At 38.3% G+C, this 19,812-nt stretch overlaps 1 protein-coding gene across 1 annotated transcript in view; it reads right to left on the minus strand.

The window, feature by feature from the left end:
- Positions 1–4,408: 4,408 nt before the first annotated feature.
- POLRMT (RNA polymerase mitochondrial) overlaps positions 4,409–19,812 on the minus strand; it is a 59,244-nt gene continuing 43,840 nt past the window's right edge. Inside the window, exon 21 of the mRNA XM_072404762.1 lies at positions 4,409–5,007. Coding sequence (XP_072260863.1) covers positions 5,000–5,007 — 8 coding nt within the window. The 3' untranslated portion in view covers positions 4,409–4,999. The remainder of the gene's footprint in view (positions 5,008–19,812) is intronic.

Here is a 19,812-nt window from a genome sequence, read left to right on the forward strand (position 1 = left end):
CCACATCCTGTATCATATCTTCAGTCTCTGGTAATCTACTGTATTAAATTCAGTCTTTTTTCGAAGCATTACATTTGCTGATTATTATGTGTGGGCTATTGTTCATATCAGACCATATCAAATAGGATGACCAGCACTGCATAATGATTCAGAAGGCAGGCAGAGAGTCACGTTACTGCCAGGAGCAAAGCAAATATAAGACAGTTTATCAGGTTTGGAGCAGAAGTCAATGGCGGGTGCTCTTTAAAATGTTAATCCAGATTGCCAAATGTGATTTTATACAGCCAAAATAAAACGCACACAATATTTATTGCAAATGTTCAGGCGGAAATATCACTATAACTGGGGAATGTTCAAATGTTTTTTTAGCTTTCTCTGCTTACATTGATCTATAGGTATCTACAGGCGACAATGGATTTTTTATTATGTGTGTGTATAAGTATTTCATTAGCTAATCTAGAAAACCACAGGCAGCTGTAGCTTGAAAAGGTTGTTTCTGCAAACGTGGCGTGCTTAAGCCTGTACAAGCTTTACAATTATGAAAAGGGACAAATGTGGGCTTATTTGCAAACTTTACTATCTGTCACTTCTACATTTCCACATGAACAAATTGTATTGGATGTGGAGACAGATATGGTCAGATAAAAGGAGCTGTCAGTTGCAAAGGGTTACTATAGTTATAGGCAGACATGCCCATCATGTTGACGAAAACGGACAAGCAGAGGCAGTTGAGAGAACCAAGACAAGAAAGTACAAATTTCAGTGCCGCCACTGACGCCTCATGTCTTTGAACTGCTATGTGATATAGAGAAAAAATAATGAAATTGATACATATCAGAAAGATAGACAGAGAAGATTTTTTAATGTAGAAAGAAATGTTGCAAATGTTATGTATACACAACAAACATAGATGTGTGTGAGACTTAACAATTGTCTGATATTTGGCGGGTGCTTCTCAAAAAAACTGTGTTTGGTGAAATATCTGAGAGAATATATTCTCTTCTATTGTCTATTGACTTTGTCAAAAATTCAACAAGTATATATGTCCTTTTCTCATCTTGTCACGTTTATTAGTTTCAAAATGTCTTTCTGTCATTGGCTAAACCAGGGTTTCTCAACCATGGTTCCTCCAGAGATTGCTAGGGGTTCCTTGAACAATGAGCAATTTGTGACCCTCAGGTAAGTTACCACTGACACCAATCATTTTTTTTGGCTATCTGTAAGGGTGACATTCTTCTTACTGGCCAGCAATATAAGATGTATTCTTCCTACTGACCACTACACTAATCTATTATTATAGCAGGGGTTCCCTAAAGACTTGAACGTTATTTCAAGGGTTCAACCATCTTAAAAAAGTTGAGAAACACTGGATTTGAAACCATGGACACTTCCTTTTATTTGTCCAGCAGTGAGGTCCTTTTAGAATCTATTATATAAATTTGCAGGTGACATTGCAAACAGACCATCAGGAACTGGCCAGCACGGACACATCTGTAGTGTTGGATTAACAGCTCCTGCGCACAGAATCAAGAGACTTGGACAGAGGGTTTATGTAAATATATTTTGCTTCAGTAGGCAAGGAGAAAAAATATTGCCTGTAGATGGACGTTAAAGTTTCTATATGGATATTTGGTTTTAGTTTTGAATAGAGGACTGGAATACTTAGTTAATAACAAAGGCGAAGGGTACATTTTCTGGTGACAGCCGTGATTGTAGAGATTTCCAGTCACATTTTTGTATCTCTTAGACAGAAAATAGAAATAAAATCTTCCCAACCAACCCAAAACAACAAAAAATAAATTGACAGGGCTTCAGAAAATGGCTGTGCATACACTTTGACATAGCTATCCCATTGGATTCTTTGTTTACCAGATCCACCTATCCTCCATTTATCAAGTACCCACTAGCTCATACCTCTCTGCTGTGCAACTTACAAAAGGGGGACAACCTAGGGAAACCATGAAAAATGTCACATTTATCTGCATATTGGAATACTGAGAAGATGTGTTGTACTGGGACAAGTTCCCACAGACTGCACATATCTCCTGTGCTAGCGAGTTTATTATGTAAGGAATAAGTGTGCTAGAAACCTGCTGTGAAGAACTCATAAAAAAAAAATCAGTGTCCCCCATGCTAATATACATTGCTACAGCATAGGCCACTTGCTACTAACGAGATATCTAGAGGGGCAGTAGTGCACATTCCTCCCACCCTGAGGCAGACATAGCTTTGCATCCACCTTGTACAAGAATACTGCGCCTCATGTCCTCTCTCAGCCTGTACATTTTCTCAATTTCTCTTCCTTCAATTCATCTTTGGCCAGAGACTTAAGCTACGTACACACGGCAGATTTTTATCGCCCGATAATCGGCATCGGCCAATTATCGGGCGAAAATCTCCCTTGTGTACAGTGGTGTCGTCCATCGTCCGGACGACCGACCTGCCGGATCCACGGACGATGGACGACAGCCGATCGTAATGAAAGGGAAGGGGAGAGCGCGCAGCAGGGTGCCGCTCCGTCGCTCTCCCCCCTCCCCTCTCCATAGAGCATGAACCGTGCTGTATGTACAGCACCGTTCATGCATCTTGCAGCCCCTTGTCGTTGGAAAGGATCGTGAAAGATCCTTTCCAACGACAAAAATTGCAAGTGTGTACGCAGCTTTAGGCTACGTACACGTTAAATGGTTCTTGTCCAATAATCGCCTCAGGGCTGTTATCTGACGTTCGTTCTCAAAAGTGATTAAGATATAGATAGTGACTTTGTCATCCCCTCCCCGGAACACCCTGGTCAGAGGTCTGATCTTTTACAGCCATTCAAGTATTTGGCACTGGTATATAGGGTGGGTCCTGGGACCTTATTATTTAGCTCAAATCCCAGGACAGTTCTGCCTGTCACCTCTGCTTTTAATTGGGGAACTTTTATGTGTTACTGTCTGAAAAAGAACTATCCAAGTTCCCCAAGTATTCAGCTGTGTGTTTCTGAAAACATAACGGGAAATAGCAGACTGGCTGTTGTTAGTGAAACAATATATTTTGTGGATGTATCCTTATGTGCCTTTGTTTAGTTAAGGAAATTATGTTCTTGCTGAAGGGGTACCCAAGATTGAGATGTCTGAGTACTGCTGGCAGATGTTCTGTATCAAAGATGGTATGTAGGGCTGTCAGTGTGTGGAGAGCTTTTCTAACGTTTATTCAGTCAAAATAATGGAAGTATAGCAAACAATTTGTGGGCTTCAGCAATATTTAGCTAATTCAGGTCATTTCCATGCTTACAGCTGTGTTTAGAACAGAAAGAGCGACTGCCCAAGACCAACTAAGTCCAAAATGGAAAAAGGCAAAAATAGCAATAAAGTTGATAAATGAATACAAACAGTGTAATAAAGCTAAATGGTGGGCAGAATATCTGCTTGCTTGAACATTTCACTACATTTCCTGTCACCTCTGAATTCAGCCAGTGAGATGGTTAATCATGTGTGACCATGTAACATCCAAAGTACGAAGAATATAAATTCCAGACTAAATTTCCCAGCAGCCCTTCATTACCGTAGAAACCGTAAACGATTGACAAGAAAATAGGAGCAGAACAAGATGAGTGATATGTGAAGGATAGTATAGTGATGAGGAAGCCAGAAGTAATATGCAAACCACAGCTGACCACATCTTGCAGTATCTGGTGACTTCAATAAATCTTCTTAAAGCTTCTAAGGGGCCATATTTTTAGGTCCTGAAAACTAGTTAGTTTACATGCTTTGGATTGGTGTACCTCAATTTGTACATCGTTCCTTCTCCAGATGCAGATCTCGTAGGCTCCAGTGGACAGGCATTGGCTACTGAAGAGAAGGAATGTTGTAAATCTGTTAAAGAAATCATGTACGGAGCCAGGCTTAGCGCAAATTAAAATGGATTTACCAGTTTGAACTTTTTCTGTCAGCTAATATATAAAGTATCAGTAGGATTGGTAAAATGAAGATCTAGATAGGGTTAAGGAGAAGGTGCTCATTGAAAATCAAGATTGTTAGATGTGTAATTGTCTGCCTTCTGTTTGAACAAATTAGGTAGATATACAGTTGGATCTGTCATGAAGAATATATTGTCTACATATAGGTAGTGAGTAATTGGTAGCCTCAAGATATTGGAGTTATTCCTGGAGGAAATGAGCGTCCCTGCTGAGCTTTATATAAGATGAAAAAAAAAGATGTATAAATTAAAAAAAAGAAAACAAAAAGAGAAGCAAAACATAAAAATACACACAAAGCTAATGGTGTAGATTAGGGGATGAATTAGTAATTGGAACATAAAGTAAGGGGACGTTTGTGCTGATTCATGTAAATAAGGTGATGGAGACTGCAGTTAATGACACTTGCTGGCTGCTTCTTTCAGATGTGATTGTAAATAAAACTACTATCCATATATGCCCAGAAATGTTTATTAGTAGGATGCTACAATGCCATCAAGCCAGTGCTTAGATATTTACTTTTATATCATTTCTAGACATACATTTTTTTTCTTTTTGTACCCAAGAACACAATAAATTAAAGGTAAATGTTAGGAGGAGTACTCAAGAAAGGACTGTGTATCTCTGTGTAGAGACAGTCATGTTAGTAAATGCAGGGGTTTGCTTCCTCATGTCAGAGCTTCCAGCACAGAGAACAGAGAACAGCAGGAACATAATGACATCACAATAAGAGGCAACATTGCCATGGATCTATTAGTAGAAAGTGCACTTGTAATATTCTTGTAGGCACAGTCCTTTTCCCTTGCAATTCCTTGCTCCCCAAAGGCCAATGCACCTCTTCTTGTTTCCAAAGCTCAGGGTTGTGGGCACGCATCCTCCTCTTGCATTGCTGCTAGCACTTCATTGTTGGGGATGATGTCTGTGCCCAAAGCAGCAGTACGAATCGAAATCTAGTTGTACTTTAAAATTCAGGGTGTTCTAAATGCTTGGCTAGCACGGTGTCAGACTCTGTACCTTTAATGTATTCGGCTGTATGGTTTGTTTTTATGGCTCTGTAAAATAAACACAAGTTTAGATTATGTTGGAGATCAGTCAGTTTGCTTCTGAAATTTGTTATAGGATTATCTTTGAATTAGGATAAACATGTATTATGTTCTGCTTTTAGTAGAGACATACAAGCCTCCCTGTTCTCTTTTTTTTTTATCTTCCTAATGGAATCCTGTATAAAGTGACCCCAGATGGCAAATGTATTTTCTTATCTCAGTAAAGATGGGTAAGAGGGAAATGGGGCAATTTTTAATGTTACTAATAGCATTTTATTAATCCTTGGGCACTACAAAATCAAAGCATGTTGAAATGTTACAAAACACATAGCAATGTATATATAAGAGCAGTGTGGATTATAAATAGAGGAGCAGAGTCACATGTACAACAAAATGCATAGTGCAGAGAGAATGTATTATTCACAATACATCACAGCATTGATCACAGAGAAAGGGGAATAATATATTCTCCAGCATATACAACTTTTAGAGGTTATTGTAGGGCACAATTGTTACGTTGCAATATGGTTGGTATACTAGAAAGAAATAGTGTTTACTTTGCGACAGGAGGTTTCAATAAAGCAGAACTAAACCCAAAATAAAAAAAAACACACTTACTTTAAATCCCACAGGTCCGTCAGTCCGTCAGGAGGTTTCTTCACTTGTGCCCCCCGTTGTCTCAGTATCCATCTTCGGCCGGGCGCAGAGGAAGTGCTGGGTGCCGACATCTTCTCCTGGGTTCTTCCTCCTACGTCACTATCACGCTGCTCAGCCATGAGATAAGCACTTTTTTCTTACATTGAAGGAAAGTGCATAGAGAAGGAGCAGCCCCGAGCCTCCTGGGATGCATGACATAGGTATCTTGGGGAGGCTTTGCACTCCCATTCTGTTTTGATCGCCCTGAAAAGGGAGGTGCTGCACCCCCTTTTTTTTTTAACAAGTGTTGCACTTAAAAAAAAAATAAAAGGGTTGTCTGCTCTTTTTTGTAAGGTGAAAATTTTAAGTTTAGGTCCGTTTTAAGCTTAGTAAATGAAGTTAAGCTTGAGGGAAAATTTACTTTTCAAAGAATATACAATTATGTGCAAGAACAGATAAAAATGGATTTCTGCTTGCATATAATTGGGTGGTTGAAGTAAGCACGGTTTTAGTTTTCACCAAACTAGGCAAATAAAACAAAAACATTTTCACTTTTCAAATTTTTCAATTTTCACTTTGCTAAATTTTGCCTTGTGGTTTTTTGGTGAACAAGGGCTCTGTTTTATCAGATTAATATCGCCTGAGATGAATATCGAGAATTTGTACAGAGACCAAAAGTAGAGTAGCAGTAAATGTTACAAGGGGGTTCTCATTTGTATGTTACTGCTGCAAATACTACCTTTTGGGTTCTGGATTTAAATTAATTTAGACATTTTTGGCAATATATAAAATTAGCAATTTCTCTGTAAGGCCCAGCAACAGTACTCATCAGACACCAGTCCCCCAATCTAATGTCACAGTCCTCACCTATAGCAAGCCCCCGCTCAGCCTCGGGAGACTGGTTTCCCAGCAAGGGATGGTGTCAGGAAGGACTGGCAGAGAACCAGGAGCCCACAGTTAATGATTCCAACAGAGACAAGTCCAGAATACAGAGCAAGACGTCATTGACAAGTAATCAGTGCACCAGACAAGGTACATGAGGGTAAGACACAAGCAGAGTCCAGGTCACAGGCAGAAGGTCAGTTCAGGCAGCATAAACTCACAGGGTCACAAACAGGCAAGGTCAGCAACAGCAAATAAGACAAATTCACACACCAGCCGCAAGTCAGCCTAGCTTAACCCTACAACAGGCACTGGTGACAGGGAGCAGAGAGGCTAAAAAGTCCCAGAAGCCAATGGCAGCACAGGATTGAGCCAGGGACTAATCTGCTTCCAAAATCTCCTTCAGCCTTGAGTGTGACCTGGAGTTCCCAAAATAGTACATTTCAGGCTGCACAGCTAAAGGGAAGCAGGAGATGCTCCTATTTAATTCCTTTTTCTCCTTGCTGCTGCACGTGACATTGCTGGACTAAATAGGCGGTGTGGGATACTGCGGTGGAGCACAGCACGGAAACACTGGCCGATAAGCCTTTACTAACAGTGTCATACCTAGCTTCTCACAACTGTCGGTTTATTTGATTCACAACACCTAAGTATGTAAGAGGAAGCACGATGACATTGACAGACTCTTAAGACAGATTACAATGTCTAATAATAGAGTAATTATATCACCTGTCTAGTGTTTGCTGTATTCACATCCTCACTGTAGTAGCCATTCTTCTGGTTGCATCACCTTTTACTTCTACAGTGTTGCTACCCAGGAATATCCCCAATACTAGTTATACAAAGATATTTCCAGTACAGATCAAAACTCTTTACCCTTCCAACCCAATATTTCTTTTAAAACTGTGACCTATCTCTAAACCTTAGATCCAGGACCTGAGTTAGATAAACAATCTGGACAGCATCATCTAACATAGGATGTGAAAGTGGGAAGCAAAGGATCTGTTTTACATCTGTTGATCTTAATAACTACCCTTTAACTGCAGGAATTCTTTAGTCTTTTAGATAATTGAAAGTATTTTTAGCAGTTGTTATATGACTGGAAGCTTCCAGTCCATGCATTAACCATTTTTGTTCTTGCTTTGGTGTTGTTGATATGATGATCCCCATTAGTGGCCGCACTGGCAGCCAAAGTGTTTTAAATTAGGGCTTTATGCAGGCCATTTAAGTTCCTGCACATCACATATTAGCAGTACTATCAAAAATGACTTATAAGTAATATATGATACTTGTTAAACTGTAGCTGTTAACATTCTTTTTAAGTTTGTTATGTTTTCATTGGCTATTCTGATTATTCCTAACTTAAACTTCTGGTTATTTAAATAAGTTCCTCGTTTGTTTAATGTATGTTTTAGAGCTTTTCCCCCATATCCTGTTAGAAGCTGTAAAGGGAAGACATTGGACCATAAATGCGGCACTGCACATATTTATAGGCAGCATAGATCTTGCATCTTGGCAGATGGATTTTCCATAACAGAATAGTAATCCTTGCATTCTTTTATTAACTTTATTAACACACAGTGCCACCTAGAGACATAGCTCCTATCACATGATTAATTCTTATGTCATGCAAAACATTTTCCAAATAAATCTAGTACAGTGTATGCAATGTTTTCACTTCTGCTGTGTCCCTTAGGTGTCTGCATTTGTATGGTTGTCTGAGTCCTATGGTTTTACTAAGGAGACATTACATAAGTGGCTTTGTCTATCTGTCTTAAAGTTGGGATTGAGTCATACAGCAGGGTTCCCCTAAATGGTCAGTAGGGACCCATAGTAGCTCAGTATATTTTAGGTGTCAATATTTGGTCTATAAATGATAGTTGCTTGGGACCAATAAATTGTTTGGGCTCTCTGTAGAGCTCAAAGCCAGTCAGTAGTTCTGAAGTTACCCAGCGTTGGTTGGTCCGGAGTTGTCTTTATCAGCTAGGTGTTATTTCTGGCACTTTTTGTTAACGTGTTTTTGATTTGTCAGTGATCTTCCATCTGGGAAGGATATATATACAGAACTTGTAGTGTTCACTTCATGTAGTGTGGTGTTCATGTAGTGTAGTGTTCTGTTTATGTCTTGCACTGTACACTACACAGAGTGCAACTTCTCATCTCAAACTCAAACTGTTGGAGAGCCAGTGATTATACTCATTCTGATAGAGGTGGTGACAAACACCTGATTGCTAATAATAATATCTGTTATTAATATTCTTTATTGTAATCGCATTTAAAGAATGAGTAAAATTGGAGCTAAAATCTTGTTCATGTGAACAAGAGCATAAAGTGCAGGCTGTATGGCCTAACTAGAGAATAAAAATGTTTTTTTTTTGGTCAAAACTCAATACAGAAAAATGTTATGTAAAAACACACACACTTTCGCCACCGCACTACAGGCGTCTTCTGGTGCTCATTTGTCCTCTATTTCTCATTTACCGATATGAGAATGTATTTTTAATAAGTTAGATTTACACTAAAGTTGAACCCTCTGCACTATGCACCCCTATGTATTGCTGGGGGGGGCATAGCAGTGGCTATCTCTTGTCCTTTTTGAATACATTTGATTCCCATTTTAACATTCTAAACTGATTAGAATAGTTATACTTAAATGTTAATCTAAATGCATGGCCAGTTGCACTTCAAACAGGTAAAAATCTGATGAATTAACCAGATTTGTAAATCTCTCATAGACTTAAGGAATTGGCGTTCCAGTAATAGTGCTCTCCTTAACACCTTATCCCAAGGCCATAAATAATGGAGATGTGTTGCAGTTAAAAGATTAAAGTTGAAGTTGTTTGATACAGACATCTCACCCCTGGAATCAAACGAGCAATCATATAAAAAAATTGCTTTTAGGAGGAGATAGCCTTTATTATGACACTTTTTAAACATCTTGTTTCATTATGTTTGTGTTGATTCCAGTTTTGAAATTTTTGGATTCTTTTGCTGCCATTTAGGTTTGAATTTAATAATATTAAACAGTATTTATATTACGCAGTTCTTTACAAAGTCCTTGGACATGTCACTAACTATTCCTCAAAGGATCTCACAATCTAATGCCCCCACCATAGTTATGTCTTTAATACAGTCTAAAGCCAATTTATTTTGGGGGGAAACCAGTTAACCTAACTGCATGTTTTTGGAATGTGGGGCAGACTCCATGCAGATAGTGTCCTGGCCAAGATTCAAACCTGAAACCTAGAACTGCAAATGCCTAATCTTTGAGCCACCATGCTTCCCTATTTATTTTAGTTTAATAATTTTATTAACAGAACTTAAAAAATTATCTGATTGCAGCATTCTATTAGTGACCAGTGCTTTGAAAGTCTCGGTTACCTAAAGCCTGAAATGAGTTCTAACCTTTGGTATGCAGTAGCATCAGTAGAGCCTTGTGTGGAAAGTAATGTCTAAAATTGGTTACACTCCTTGTAGTTTTCCAGCAAACATACTTCTCTTTAATACCACTCTTTCAAGCTTCAGGAATGTTTTACATAATGGTACATAAAAAGGCCTCACAGCCACCAGGTGTTACAATTTACATCCCTTGAAAGCCTTGTTAAACTGGCATAATTCTTGTACGATGGCTCTGTCTCTAACTTGTGGATTTCCATATACAGCCTTATAGCAGTGCTATTCCTTTTTGATCTATTTAGTGTATAGTAACTCCAGGTTGTTCCTACTATACCTATTATTATATATACTCCTTTTTAACTTTAAGTAATAATATAAAGAGACAGATGATTTATCCATAGTTTAGGGCATGTTTGGATCAGAATTACCTATTTGCAAACATTAGTTAACACTGGACGAAATTCAAGTCAATTCAGTATCCTTTATTTGTGGAATAAGGATACAATTTGCTGCCCCTTCTACCTCCAGGAACTTTAATTAGTCCTGCTTGTAAACACTTTAGGCAGTGTAGGCAGTTTTTACAAGCATTTCCAGTTCACAAAATGGGCAAAAAAAGAACCACTCTGCTGGGCTGTTGTAGCCTCCTGCAACGTCTGAAAAAAAACATGGCAGTGACAGCCTGTTACGGCTTTTATTGTGTGATAGTAGGAACTTGGGCACAAAACACAGCTAGTTTGAACATGACTGGTTGATTTTAAACTAACACTAATAATGTTTATAAAAGGAAAAGAAAATCATTTTTGTCGGACAGTATTGCCAACAGAAAACCTTGTTTGTGCTGAAAACTAATGTGCATGTTGTACTTTTAAGTGTTTTTTTTCTGCATAACACCTCTTAGTAGCGGTCTTTTGGCTAGCTTTAACAGTAATTACCTTGGCTGAAAGGGCACCCAGCATGCTATGCACTGAGCACATTTATTCTTGTGTGTCAGTGTGTGTGCTTCACTGATCTGAATGAAGGGGGCAGGTATTTTCAGGTCCTGCCCTGAAGTTTGGTGGTGGAGTTACTTGGCCTCGGTGATCGTTTTCTCCTAATGGGATTCTCTCTTTGGAACAGCTCCCACTCCAGTGTTTGAGTGGCTTTGGTGGGTCCATGAGGATTGGGACCTGTCTGGTTTTGGCCAGAAAAGTCATAGTAACCCAGTCTCTTGTCAGAAACCATGCACTGTGGGGGAACCGGTAAACTGAGGAGGAGAATCAAGTGAACTGACCAACTTTTCCATTTTTGCTTTGGAAGGATACTCTGTCATTCCTGTGACGAGGGAGTACTCTATAGGAGTAATAGGCAGCTGCTGGGCCTTTCCCCTTTTCTCCTGGGTTGATTCCCACTCGCTGTTACTAAGTGTGTCCTCGCATAAAAAAAGCCTCCTGGTAAAATGTGACTGGGTGTGTTGCCATTTTTGTTTGTGGACAAGGCATGGAAGATTTTAAAACCCCTGTTAAGTTTTTTTCTTTTTAGCCTGTGTCCTGTTAGTATAGCTAAATATGCTTGTAGAAAATGTCCTAGCGTGAGGGCCTCCTACATCTAACTGAATGAAGAGAAAAGGGCCTTTTTTGGGGGGGGGATGATGATGATGATGGGTCAGCAGGGAAGGCTTTCAAGTGACAAGGTACACCAAAAGGGCTTTGAAAAGGCAATGTGTGTGCAATATGTTCAGAATCAACTGTTGCTTGCGTATGCATATCCTGTGTAACATATTGTAATTTTTTTATACATGTACAGTCATTATTCTGTGGGATAGTAAATATAAATTAAATTAAATTAAAGTCAGTTTAATTTAAATATAAAAATCTTTAGGTGTAAGTGACTAGTTAAGTTAATGCTCATTTTATTTCATTTTTTTTAGAAATTCCCTTCCTGTTTTCTTTGTTGTGTTTTTGCATTGCTAAAGCCACCATAGATCCCCCTTAATTTCTCCATATATGAAGACCTCACTGACCATTACACAAAACCTCAGATTGTCAGCACTGCACTGAGGGTCAGTCTGATTTATAAGAGGTTATTTCAGAATGGGTACTGTACACTAATATCTTATATTCTTACTGATGTCTAAATAGTTTGTACAGTGCTGTATATGATACCAAAATGATGGGAACAAATGTGGTGGAAGTAAGTTATATTGGTTTTCTCCTGAAAAAGAGAAAAACTACAGGACATATAATTGCCTTTGTCGACCAACGTGCTACACGGTAACCATGCAATACACTTTTTTTGGTCACTACCAAATACAACACCAAATCTCATGTGTGAAAGACAAATGGATGGTGAAAGTGTAAGACTTACTTGACTTATTTTCAAAAGTTCTTAAAATCCAACCATATAGCATATGCCAGAATATAGTTTCTCACTTGCTCATTTGTTTCTATTAGCCATTTTTTGCTTTATTTTGATTTTTTGTTTTTTTCTGTAGATATTCCACATGACTTATGACCTGGCCAGTGCTGTAATGAGAATTTTTAACCTGATTGCTATGATGCTATTGCTGTGTCACTGGGATGGATGCCTTCAATTCCTGGTTCCAATGCTGCAAGACTTCCCCAGTAATTGTTGGGTTTCCATCAACAAGATGGTGGTAAGTAGTTGGCATAGCTCTGAACTAATCCTCTGGTGTTGTGTGTCTGCTCTTGATTACGCATAGAAGTGTTAATATATGTGTAGTATACCAATTTAGGCATTTCTCTCCCAGAAGGCAAATATATGCTATGTAGTCATGCTCCAAAATGTTACCATGCTTCTTGGCTGTGCCGTAAGCCTGCTGTAGACAGCTTGGGGCTGCAGCCTAGCCAATGTGTGGGAGTTCTGCATTCCAATACACCTGACTTGTTTCATTAAAATAGCATTGTCAATAATTTGTGAATAAACCTTTGTATGATTCCAAACTGAGGAGCTTTAACGTTATAATTTTATATTCAAAGTAAATTAGTCATTAAATAAATACCTCCTGTAAATAGCTACCATTGACTTCATTGGCTTATCATAGCATCATAGGCTACATAATAATTCCCAGGCATTAAAACTTCATCTTCACTATTAATAATTTATCTTAGACCCATATGTGGTTTGTAAGTCATACAGTGACAGACTTTATCAGACAGGTATTAATTTCAATCACGGCAAATGGAAACAAGACAACCACCACCTGTTTCCAATGCACTAAGCAGTGATGAAAGTAGCCAGCTTTGTTCACTTTAAGGTATCATGTAATAGATCTTTGATTTGATGGCCCCAGTTTAATACGGATTTTGTTTCTGAAATCTGAAGTCTGTATCTTCCCCTACATGACAAGTGACATTTTATTCAGTAATCAGGTAGTGTAGAGATGAATAATCCAGAAGTAACAAACACCTGCCAACGTTACCAAAGTGTTTTGTGTTGCTCACAGAGACTTTGATAAGAGCCCTGCATGTCTGTGGGCATCCTCACATGTATGCATACTGATGTTTTTTTACTTCAGTCTTTGATCCCTATTTTCTTTCTATACATAATAAATGTGCAGCACAATGCAGGTCTTCTTTTATTTGCCTTTATTGACCACACCAAAGTGGAACTCCAGCTAAATCATTACTTTTTGTATAAAGGGAAGCTACAGTTTCACTTTAGTACTTTCACAGCATTTCCTGTAATTAGAATTTCCTTCCATTCTGTCGAAATACAACACGTTTTTGTTATCAATTCAAAAGGATCTATAACAAAAATGTGGGTTCTGTTTTTAATATGTTATTGTTTATTCCTTATTTTCAGTTTTCATATAGTTTTCATTTTAGTTTTGTGTACTGAACATTAAAAAAATACTTACTGTAATAACGAATAAAGACTGTAAATATTCATTAGCACCTTAAGAAGGAGTATTACATAGAAACAATCTCCTTACCCTTTCAAAAGGACATCCCTGACCCCCCCCCCCCCCTTTTTTTTTTTTTTAACAGTTCCTCACATCTCCTTGCTCTTTTCTCAGCCAGCGACACAACCTGGTTCTTCTGGAATCTGATCTGATCTGATTCCTTATCATAGTGCCATGTCCTTGCAGCCAATTGCTAGGGTTCAGCACTGTTACATGACAAATGACTTGGTATCACCATTTACCCGGGTCACTGATCTCCAAGCTGATTGCAGAAGAGCAGGTAGATGTGAAAGAGCACGGGTAAGGTAAGTATATGGAGGGTTATACCCTTTTTGAGACATCCCTACCTGTTTTGAATGGGCAAGGTGACAGTGTCTCTTTAGGACATAAAAATGTCCATTTTTGGCCCCTTTCATAGTTTTTATGTTTGCTTGAAAACATGTTCATATACTCACATGAGAACTTTCTGGTCATGGGTTTATTTTCCTAATTCTTGCAGTATAACTTAGCCAATGGCTAGGTGATCCCAGTTTCTTGGGCTGTTCTTGGTATGTTAACAAAGCTGAACACATTGGTGATTGTGTATAAAGAAGGGGTTAAGACCTTGAAGCTGCCATTGTAACTAAGCTTGGCACAGAAGTCCGGTGCCAGTCAGCCGCAAATTGGCACATGAGAACCCACGGAGGGGCAGAATAGAGGGATCAGTGACTTGGTGTGTGTGTCAGCTGAAATCGCATGGCTCAGCAAAGGAATAATAATAGATTTTTCTCTTTTCTTCTCTACCTCTCTTCACTTCATCTCCTTGTTGCGTCCTTCTGATTTCTTTCCATGCTTCTGCTTCGAACTCTGTTTTACTCCATGTCCTTGCCCTTTGTAGTAATTTCTTGACCTACAGGTCAGGGATTTTTTCTGTATTTGCCATCCCTCTGTCTTGCACACTGTTTCTCCTTACATAGTTTGCATCATTCTCATGACAAGGTCAAGTTACTCTGATTTCCTGCTGGCAGTCTGTTTGCATCATTCTCCCTGCTGTCTCTTGCTTTTTCTCTTATTTCAGCCCCAATGATGTCCCTCCGTTCTGCTACATGGGGTAATGTGTGTTCACGACAGTCTCTGTAGCTGGTTCTCTTGGTTTGTATGCGTATAGGGGGCTATGTGGGGGACACAGCTGAGAGACGCAAGTCAGTGATGCATGTGTATGGGACACAGTGTTTGCACATGTGTGTGGGTGCACTTTGACGCTCGCTTCTACATGGTTGCAGCATGCCTCTTGGATTCTTGAATACATAAGGCCTATGTTTTTAAACTACATACATGTACACATCTGTGGCATGCTTCATTCATGCCACATGTTAGCACGGGCACGAAGAACATGAAATATGCACTTTTACCTCTGGGCATTAGGTAAACTCTTGTACAAATGCCCATTTTCTAAGATGGGTGATGCTTACCGGACAAGAAAATAACATTTCCTTTTTCTTTTTGTTTTTATGCCTTCACACAGAATGACTCGTGGAGTGAGCTGTACTCCTTCGCACTGTTCAAGGCCATGAGCCACATGCTGTGCATTGGGTATGGGCGCCAGGCCCCAGAAAGCATGTCTGATATCTGGCTTACAATGCTAAGCATGATAGTGGGAGCTACATGCTACGCCATGTTCATTGGACATGCCACAGCTCTCATCCAATCACTGGACTCTTCCCGCAGACAGTACCAAGAAAAGGTGAGATGACTGTATAATTTATCTCATATCCTTTGCAGCTGTTATGAGTTACCATGGGTGTGATTTATATTCTAATATAGGACAGATAAAATACAAACTCTACCAATTGGCATTAATAATTCTGTATCCACTGCAATTGTTACCTACAAAACCTCAACTTCAAAAGTTTGCTGGCAACACAAAAGAGACTCTGATCACATGTAGTTTATCAAATATTGAGACCTTTATAATGAGATCTGTTTTATGCTGTATATGTTTCCTATGTGTATTTGACGCATGTGTTTTTTTGCAGTACAAGCAAGTTGAGCAGTACATGTCTTTCCATAAGCTGCCTGCAGATTTTCGCCAAAGGCTTCATGACTATTACGAGCATCGCTACCAAGGGAAAATGTTTGATGAAGACAGTATTCTGGAAGAGCTAAATGAACCTTTACGAGAGGTACGGACCTTGAGGTCAGGGGGGTATACCACAGATTTTAGAGTAGCTCTGTTTTTTGTACATAATCTTTCTGGTATCAGGTATCTTCATTTTGTAATGTAGGCCCATTTTATCGATTAAACATTTATTTTAGAAGTGTCATATATTCTGTATGAATTTTTTTTTTTTATAACCTGAACACTGGTCATATACATCTTTATTACTAATCGTAAAAGTGCTGTAAATGAATACATTGCTGCTTTTAGTCTCTAATATGAAACATAGCATCAGAGATGTATTATTGTGCAAACTTCTAGTATTAATATTTAATAGTAAGCTAAACAGCTTTATTGTATCTTAGCCCCTAGTGATGGTATTTAGACTGGGTCACTTTCTCCATTACATGGAAGGAGGGGGGGTTTAGCAAATAAAGGATAACTTTATGATTTTTGGTATGGGTAACAATGTTAAAGCAAACTTGATGCAAAGTCAGGTTATCTTTATTTATACCAATTATACAAACACCGGACATTTCCAGGCTCCCAGAAAGACCTTCTATCACTATTTTTAATAACAAAAGTGCTTTTTGGTATGACGGAGTCCCTTTTATCATATATTGCACAAACCTGTGATAGGTCATAATAAGTTGTTTACATAAGAAATCCTTCGGACATCTAGGCTGGCACATGGAGCTGTTTTCCAGTCATTACTGAGTTTGTTCTATTATCTGCCTTGATAGGAATTTTCATATGCCTGGTTCCTTTATCACTCAGCTGCTCAGCCTCTTTTTGTTAATGACTTTACATGCCTTCTTTTTAGTTTTAGCTCTGTTTACACCATAACACACGATTGTGTGCTGCACTGCATTTTGAAAGGGTCCTGCCTACACTACAACACTGCTAGTATATGAGAATGTTCTATCTTTAAATGCATTTCTTTGTATGGTGCTCTGAATTGCAAAGTGACAAGTATGAATGGGATCAGCATGCTACAATGCATTTTACCATTACTATAAAGTACTTGGGTATAATCACAATGTCTTATGTGGATTAACCTCACATTCTGTATTGCAGTGGGATTACAGGGCAACACACAACAAATATAGTACATAGATTGTGTGTATTACACTAACATTCCTAATCCTCCCACCAGAAATCAGTGCGGCTTCTGGGATCAGTACATGGATTTTCCTTTCCAATGTGATTGCCACATAATAGGTCTGTGGGGTATTTTACAACACCTTGAGAGATGGAAAATTTGACTGTAAACCCTGGGTGTGCTGACACTTCTCAAACTGGGAGAATGGGGGGAGCAGTATTTACACACTGCACAGTCTATAACCAGCTAAAGCTATTAAAGCTTCTCCAGAGAAATAACTGTCTCTGAATATAAACAGAGGTGCAAGTGTGCTGTATAAACATATCACTGGCTATTCACACATCAATTTTTCTGGATTTCTCAGTCCAGTCATCCTAATTAGTTGCCTGTATGAAATTATTTTTGATGCAATACAAATGATCAATTCACTCTCATCAATCTAATCATTTTAACGTTAAAGTTTTTGAAAAAACTAACACAAACCATACAGGTTCAGCTAGAAACTATTTCCAATTTGCTAACCTATTCAATCACTTTTACCTTTAAATCCAGTCCCTTAAACAGTTGTGAAAATGATGGGTATTCATTCTGATGGGTATTTTATGGCCCGCATAAGTTTTTACAGATCATGCTCAGTAAATAGGTAAATTAGATAGATTCTATTAGATAAATAGAAAAACAGTAGATACTGATTTGGAGATCAGGTAAAAAGAACTGTAAATAACACGTACTAGTTTTCACAATTCAGAGACACCTAGTAAGTTGCAGACCAGTATCATTCTCTGTGCAGTCTTCCATTATTAATTAGAAGACCTGACAAGTACAGTGATTTACCTCTAAATAGAAGTGTTTTTCAGCTGGAAGTGTACAAGGACCAGTACCTGTTTGTTTTTCTTTTATTTCTGTCCCTCTTCTTGCAAAAGAGATTTACCCCTAATTTCATTTTAGGTTTTACCAGTAGTCAGGGGAACTGTCCAACAGCAGCAAAGACAGAAATGTTTTTTGTTATGTTTTTTGCACTGTATGGGGAATGTAGGTTTTTTTGTTTTCTTTCTGTCTTTATTGTAGAAAATTTCCCTAATGGAGTTTTCAATAGCAGCACTAAATGAAAACCAGAAAAATGTCAATGAGTTTGTCAGCTGTAATGGTCCTCACAATAACCTTTACAAATGTATTTCAATATGAGTGTGTTTGATTTTTTTTTTCTGTTTTGTGTTATACCCATGTTTGTTCTTAGGAAATAGTGAACTTCAACTGCCGAAAGCTGGTGGCATCAATGCCGCTGTTTGCCAATGCCGATCCTTGCTTTGTTACGGCAATGCTGACCAAACTGAAATTTGAGGTGTTTCAGCCCACGGATTATATCATTCGGGAAGGAACCATCGGCAAGAAAATGTACTTCATCCAGCATGGCGTGGTGAGCGTACTTACCAAGGGCAACAAGGAGGTGAAGCTGTCAGATGGCTCTTACTTTGGAGGTGAGTTCAGCTTATTTACGCACACAGTGGCTGTTTGGAATGGAAAAGCTTTATATATTAGAAAGCATACATATTAAAACCGCACTCAGGAATTCTAATTGAAAACTATTGCCTATGGCTTAAAAGGTCATTAATATAAATTACGTCATCTTCATAAATCGGTTTAAGTAGAAGTATTACATTAAGGGGATAAAAATCTAAGAGTCTTAGGAGATTATGACTAGAAAATATGGAAAATTAAGGTGGGTATGCAATATTTTTATCACAAGAGGCCTCCTGTCCAGGCACCCTATAGCAGTACATTGCTGCCAGTTACCTGTTTGTCTAAGGTAAAAGCTTGCAGGAATGAATATCTTTTCCAAGTCTTATCACCTGTCTGAATTTTTATTTAGGGATTCAAGGTATTCAAAGTAATCCTGCTTTACAACTAAAATATTCTCTCTCTCTCTCTCTATATATATATATATATATATATATATATATATATATATATATATATGAATTGGTAACACAACATGGTTGTGGTTTCATCCAAAACTTCTATGTAAAAGGTATAACCCTCCAATTAATTAATAAGTTAATTTTGTTTGGCTAGAGGGGGAAAAAGTTACAATCTTTGTACCAGTTAAGGAGATCTAACCTCATTGTTTGTCCCACAGATTACTTTCACGATAGACAGGTTTACTTGTTTACTTTAAGACTAAACTCTGTGCTATAAATATTTTTAATTTTGGTGAAGTTGTGTTTGAAGCAAACCATCCACCTCATAGTGAAACCTGCATGGTGCTTCCAAATTCTTCACTGTGCAGCCTTTGAAAGCAAAACTGTCAGCCAGGTCCTCCTCCTGGTGCACAGCAGCCACATTTAGTCTTTTGGATGATTTGTACTCATGGTACTTATCCAGCAGGGTTTGGACCACTGATAGGAAAAGGGAGATTATCCACTTATAGCAAAACAGGTCACTAGGCTCCAATCTATTATTTTGAAAAGTGTGTGTGCTCTGAACCTAACATGGTTTTGGTCAATGGAATGCTCTTGTTAAAACTGATAAGCAAGCTGTCCCGAGTTCTGCATTGTGATAGAGAAACCAAGACACAATCTCAGTACAGCTAAATATAAAACATACATATTGAGAAAATATAGTTATATTGATATACATTATCAAAAGCTAAAAGTGGAAGGGTTGAAAAAAATAGATGTTGATACTAAAGGGAAATTGATCACATTCATGTTTACAGTAAGTCTTAGCAAAGAACATAAAAGAAACCTAAGTATGTGGGAT

Source organism: Pyxicephalus adspersus, chromosome 3, assembly GCF_032062135.1.
Source record: "Pyxicephalus adspersus chromosome 3, UCB_Pads_2.0, whole genome shotgun sequence".
In the NCBI taxonomy this organism is placed as follows: domain Eukaryota; kingdom Metazoa; phylum Chordata; class Amphibia; order Anura; family Pyxicephalidae; genus Pyxicephalus; species Pyxicephalus adspersus.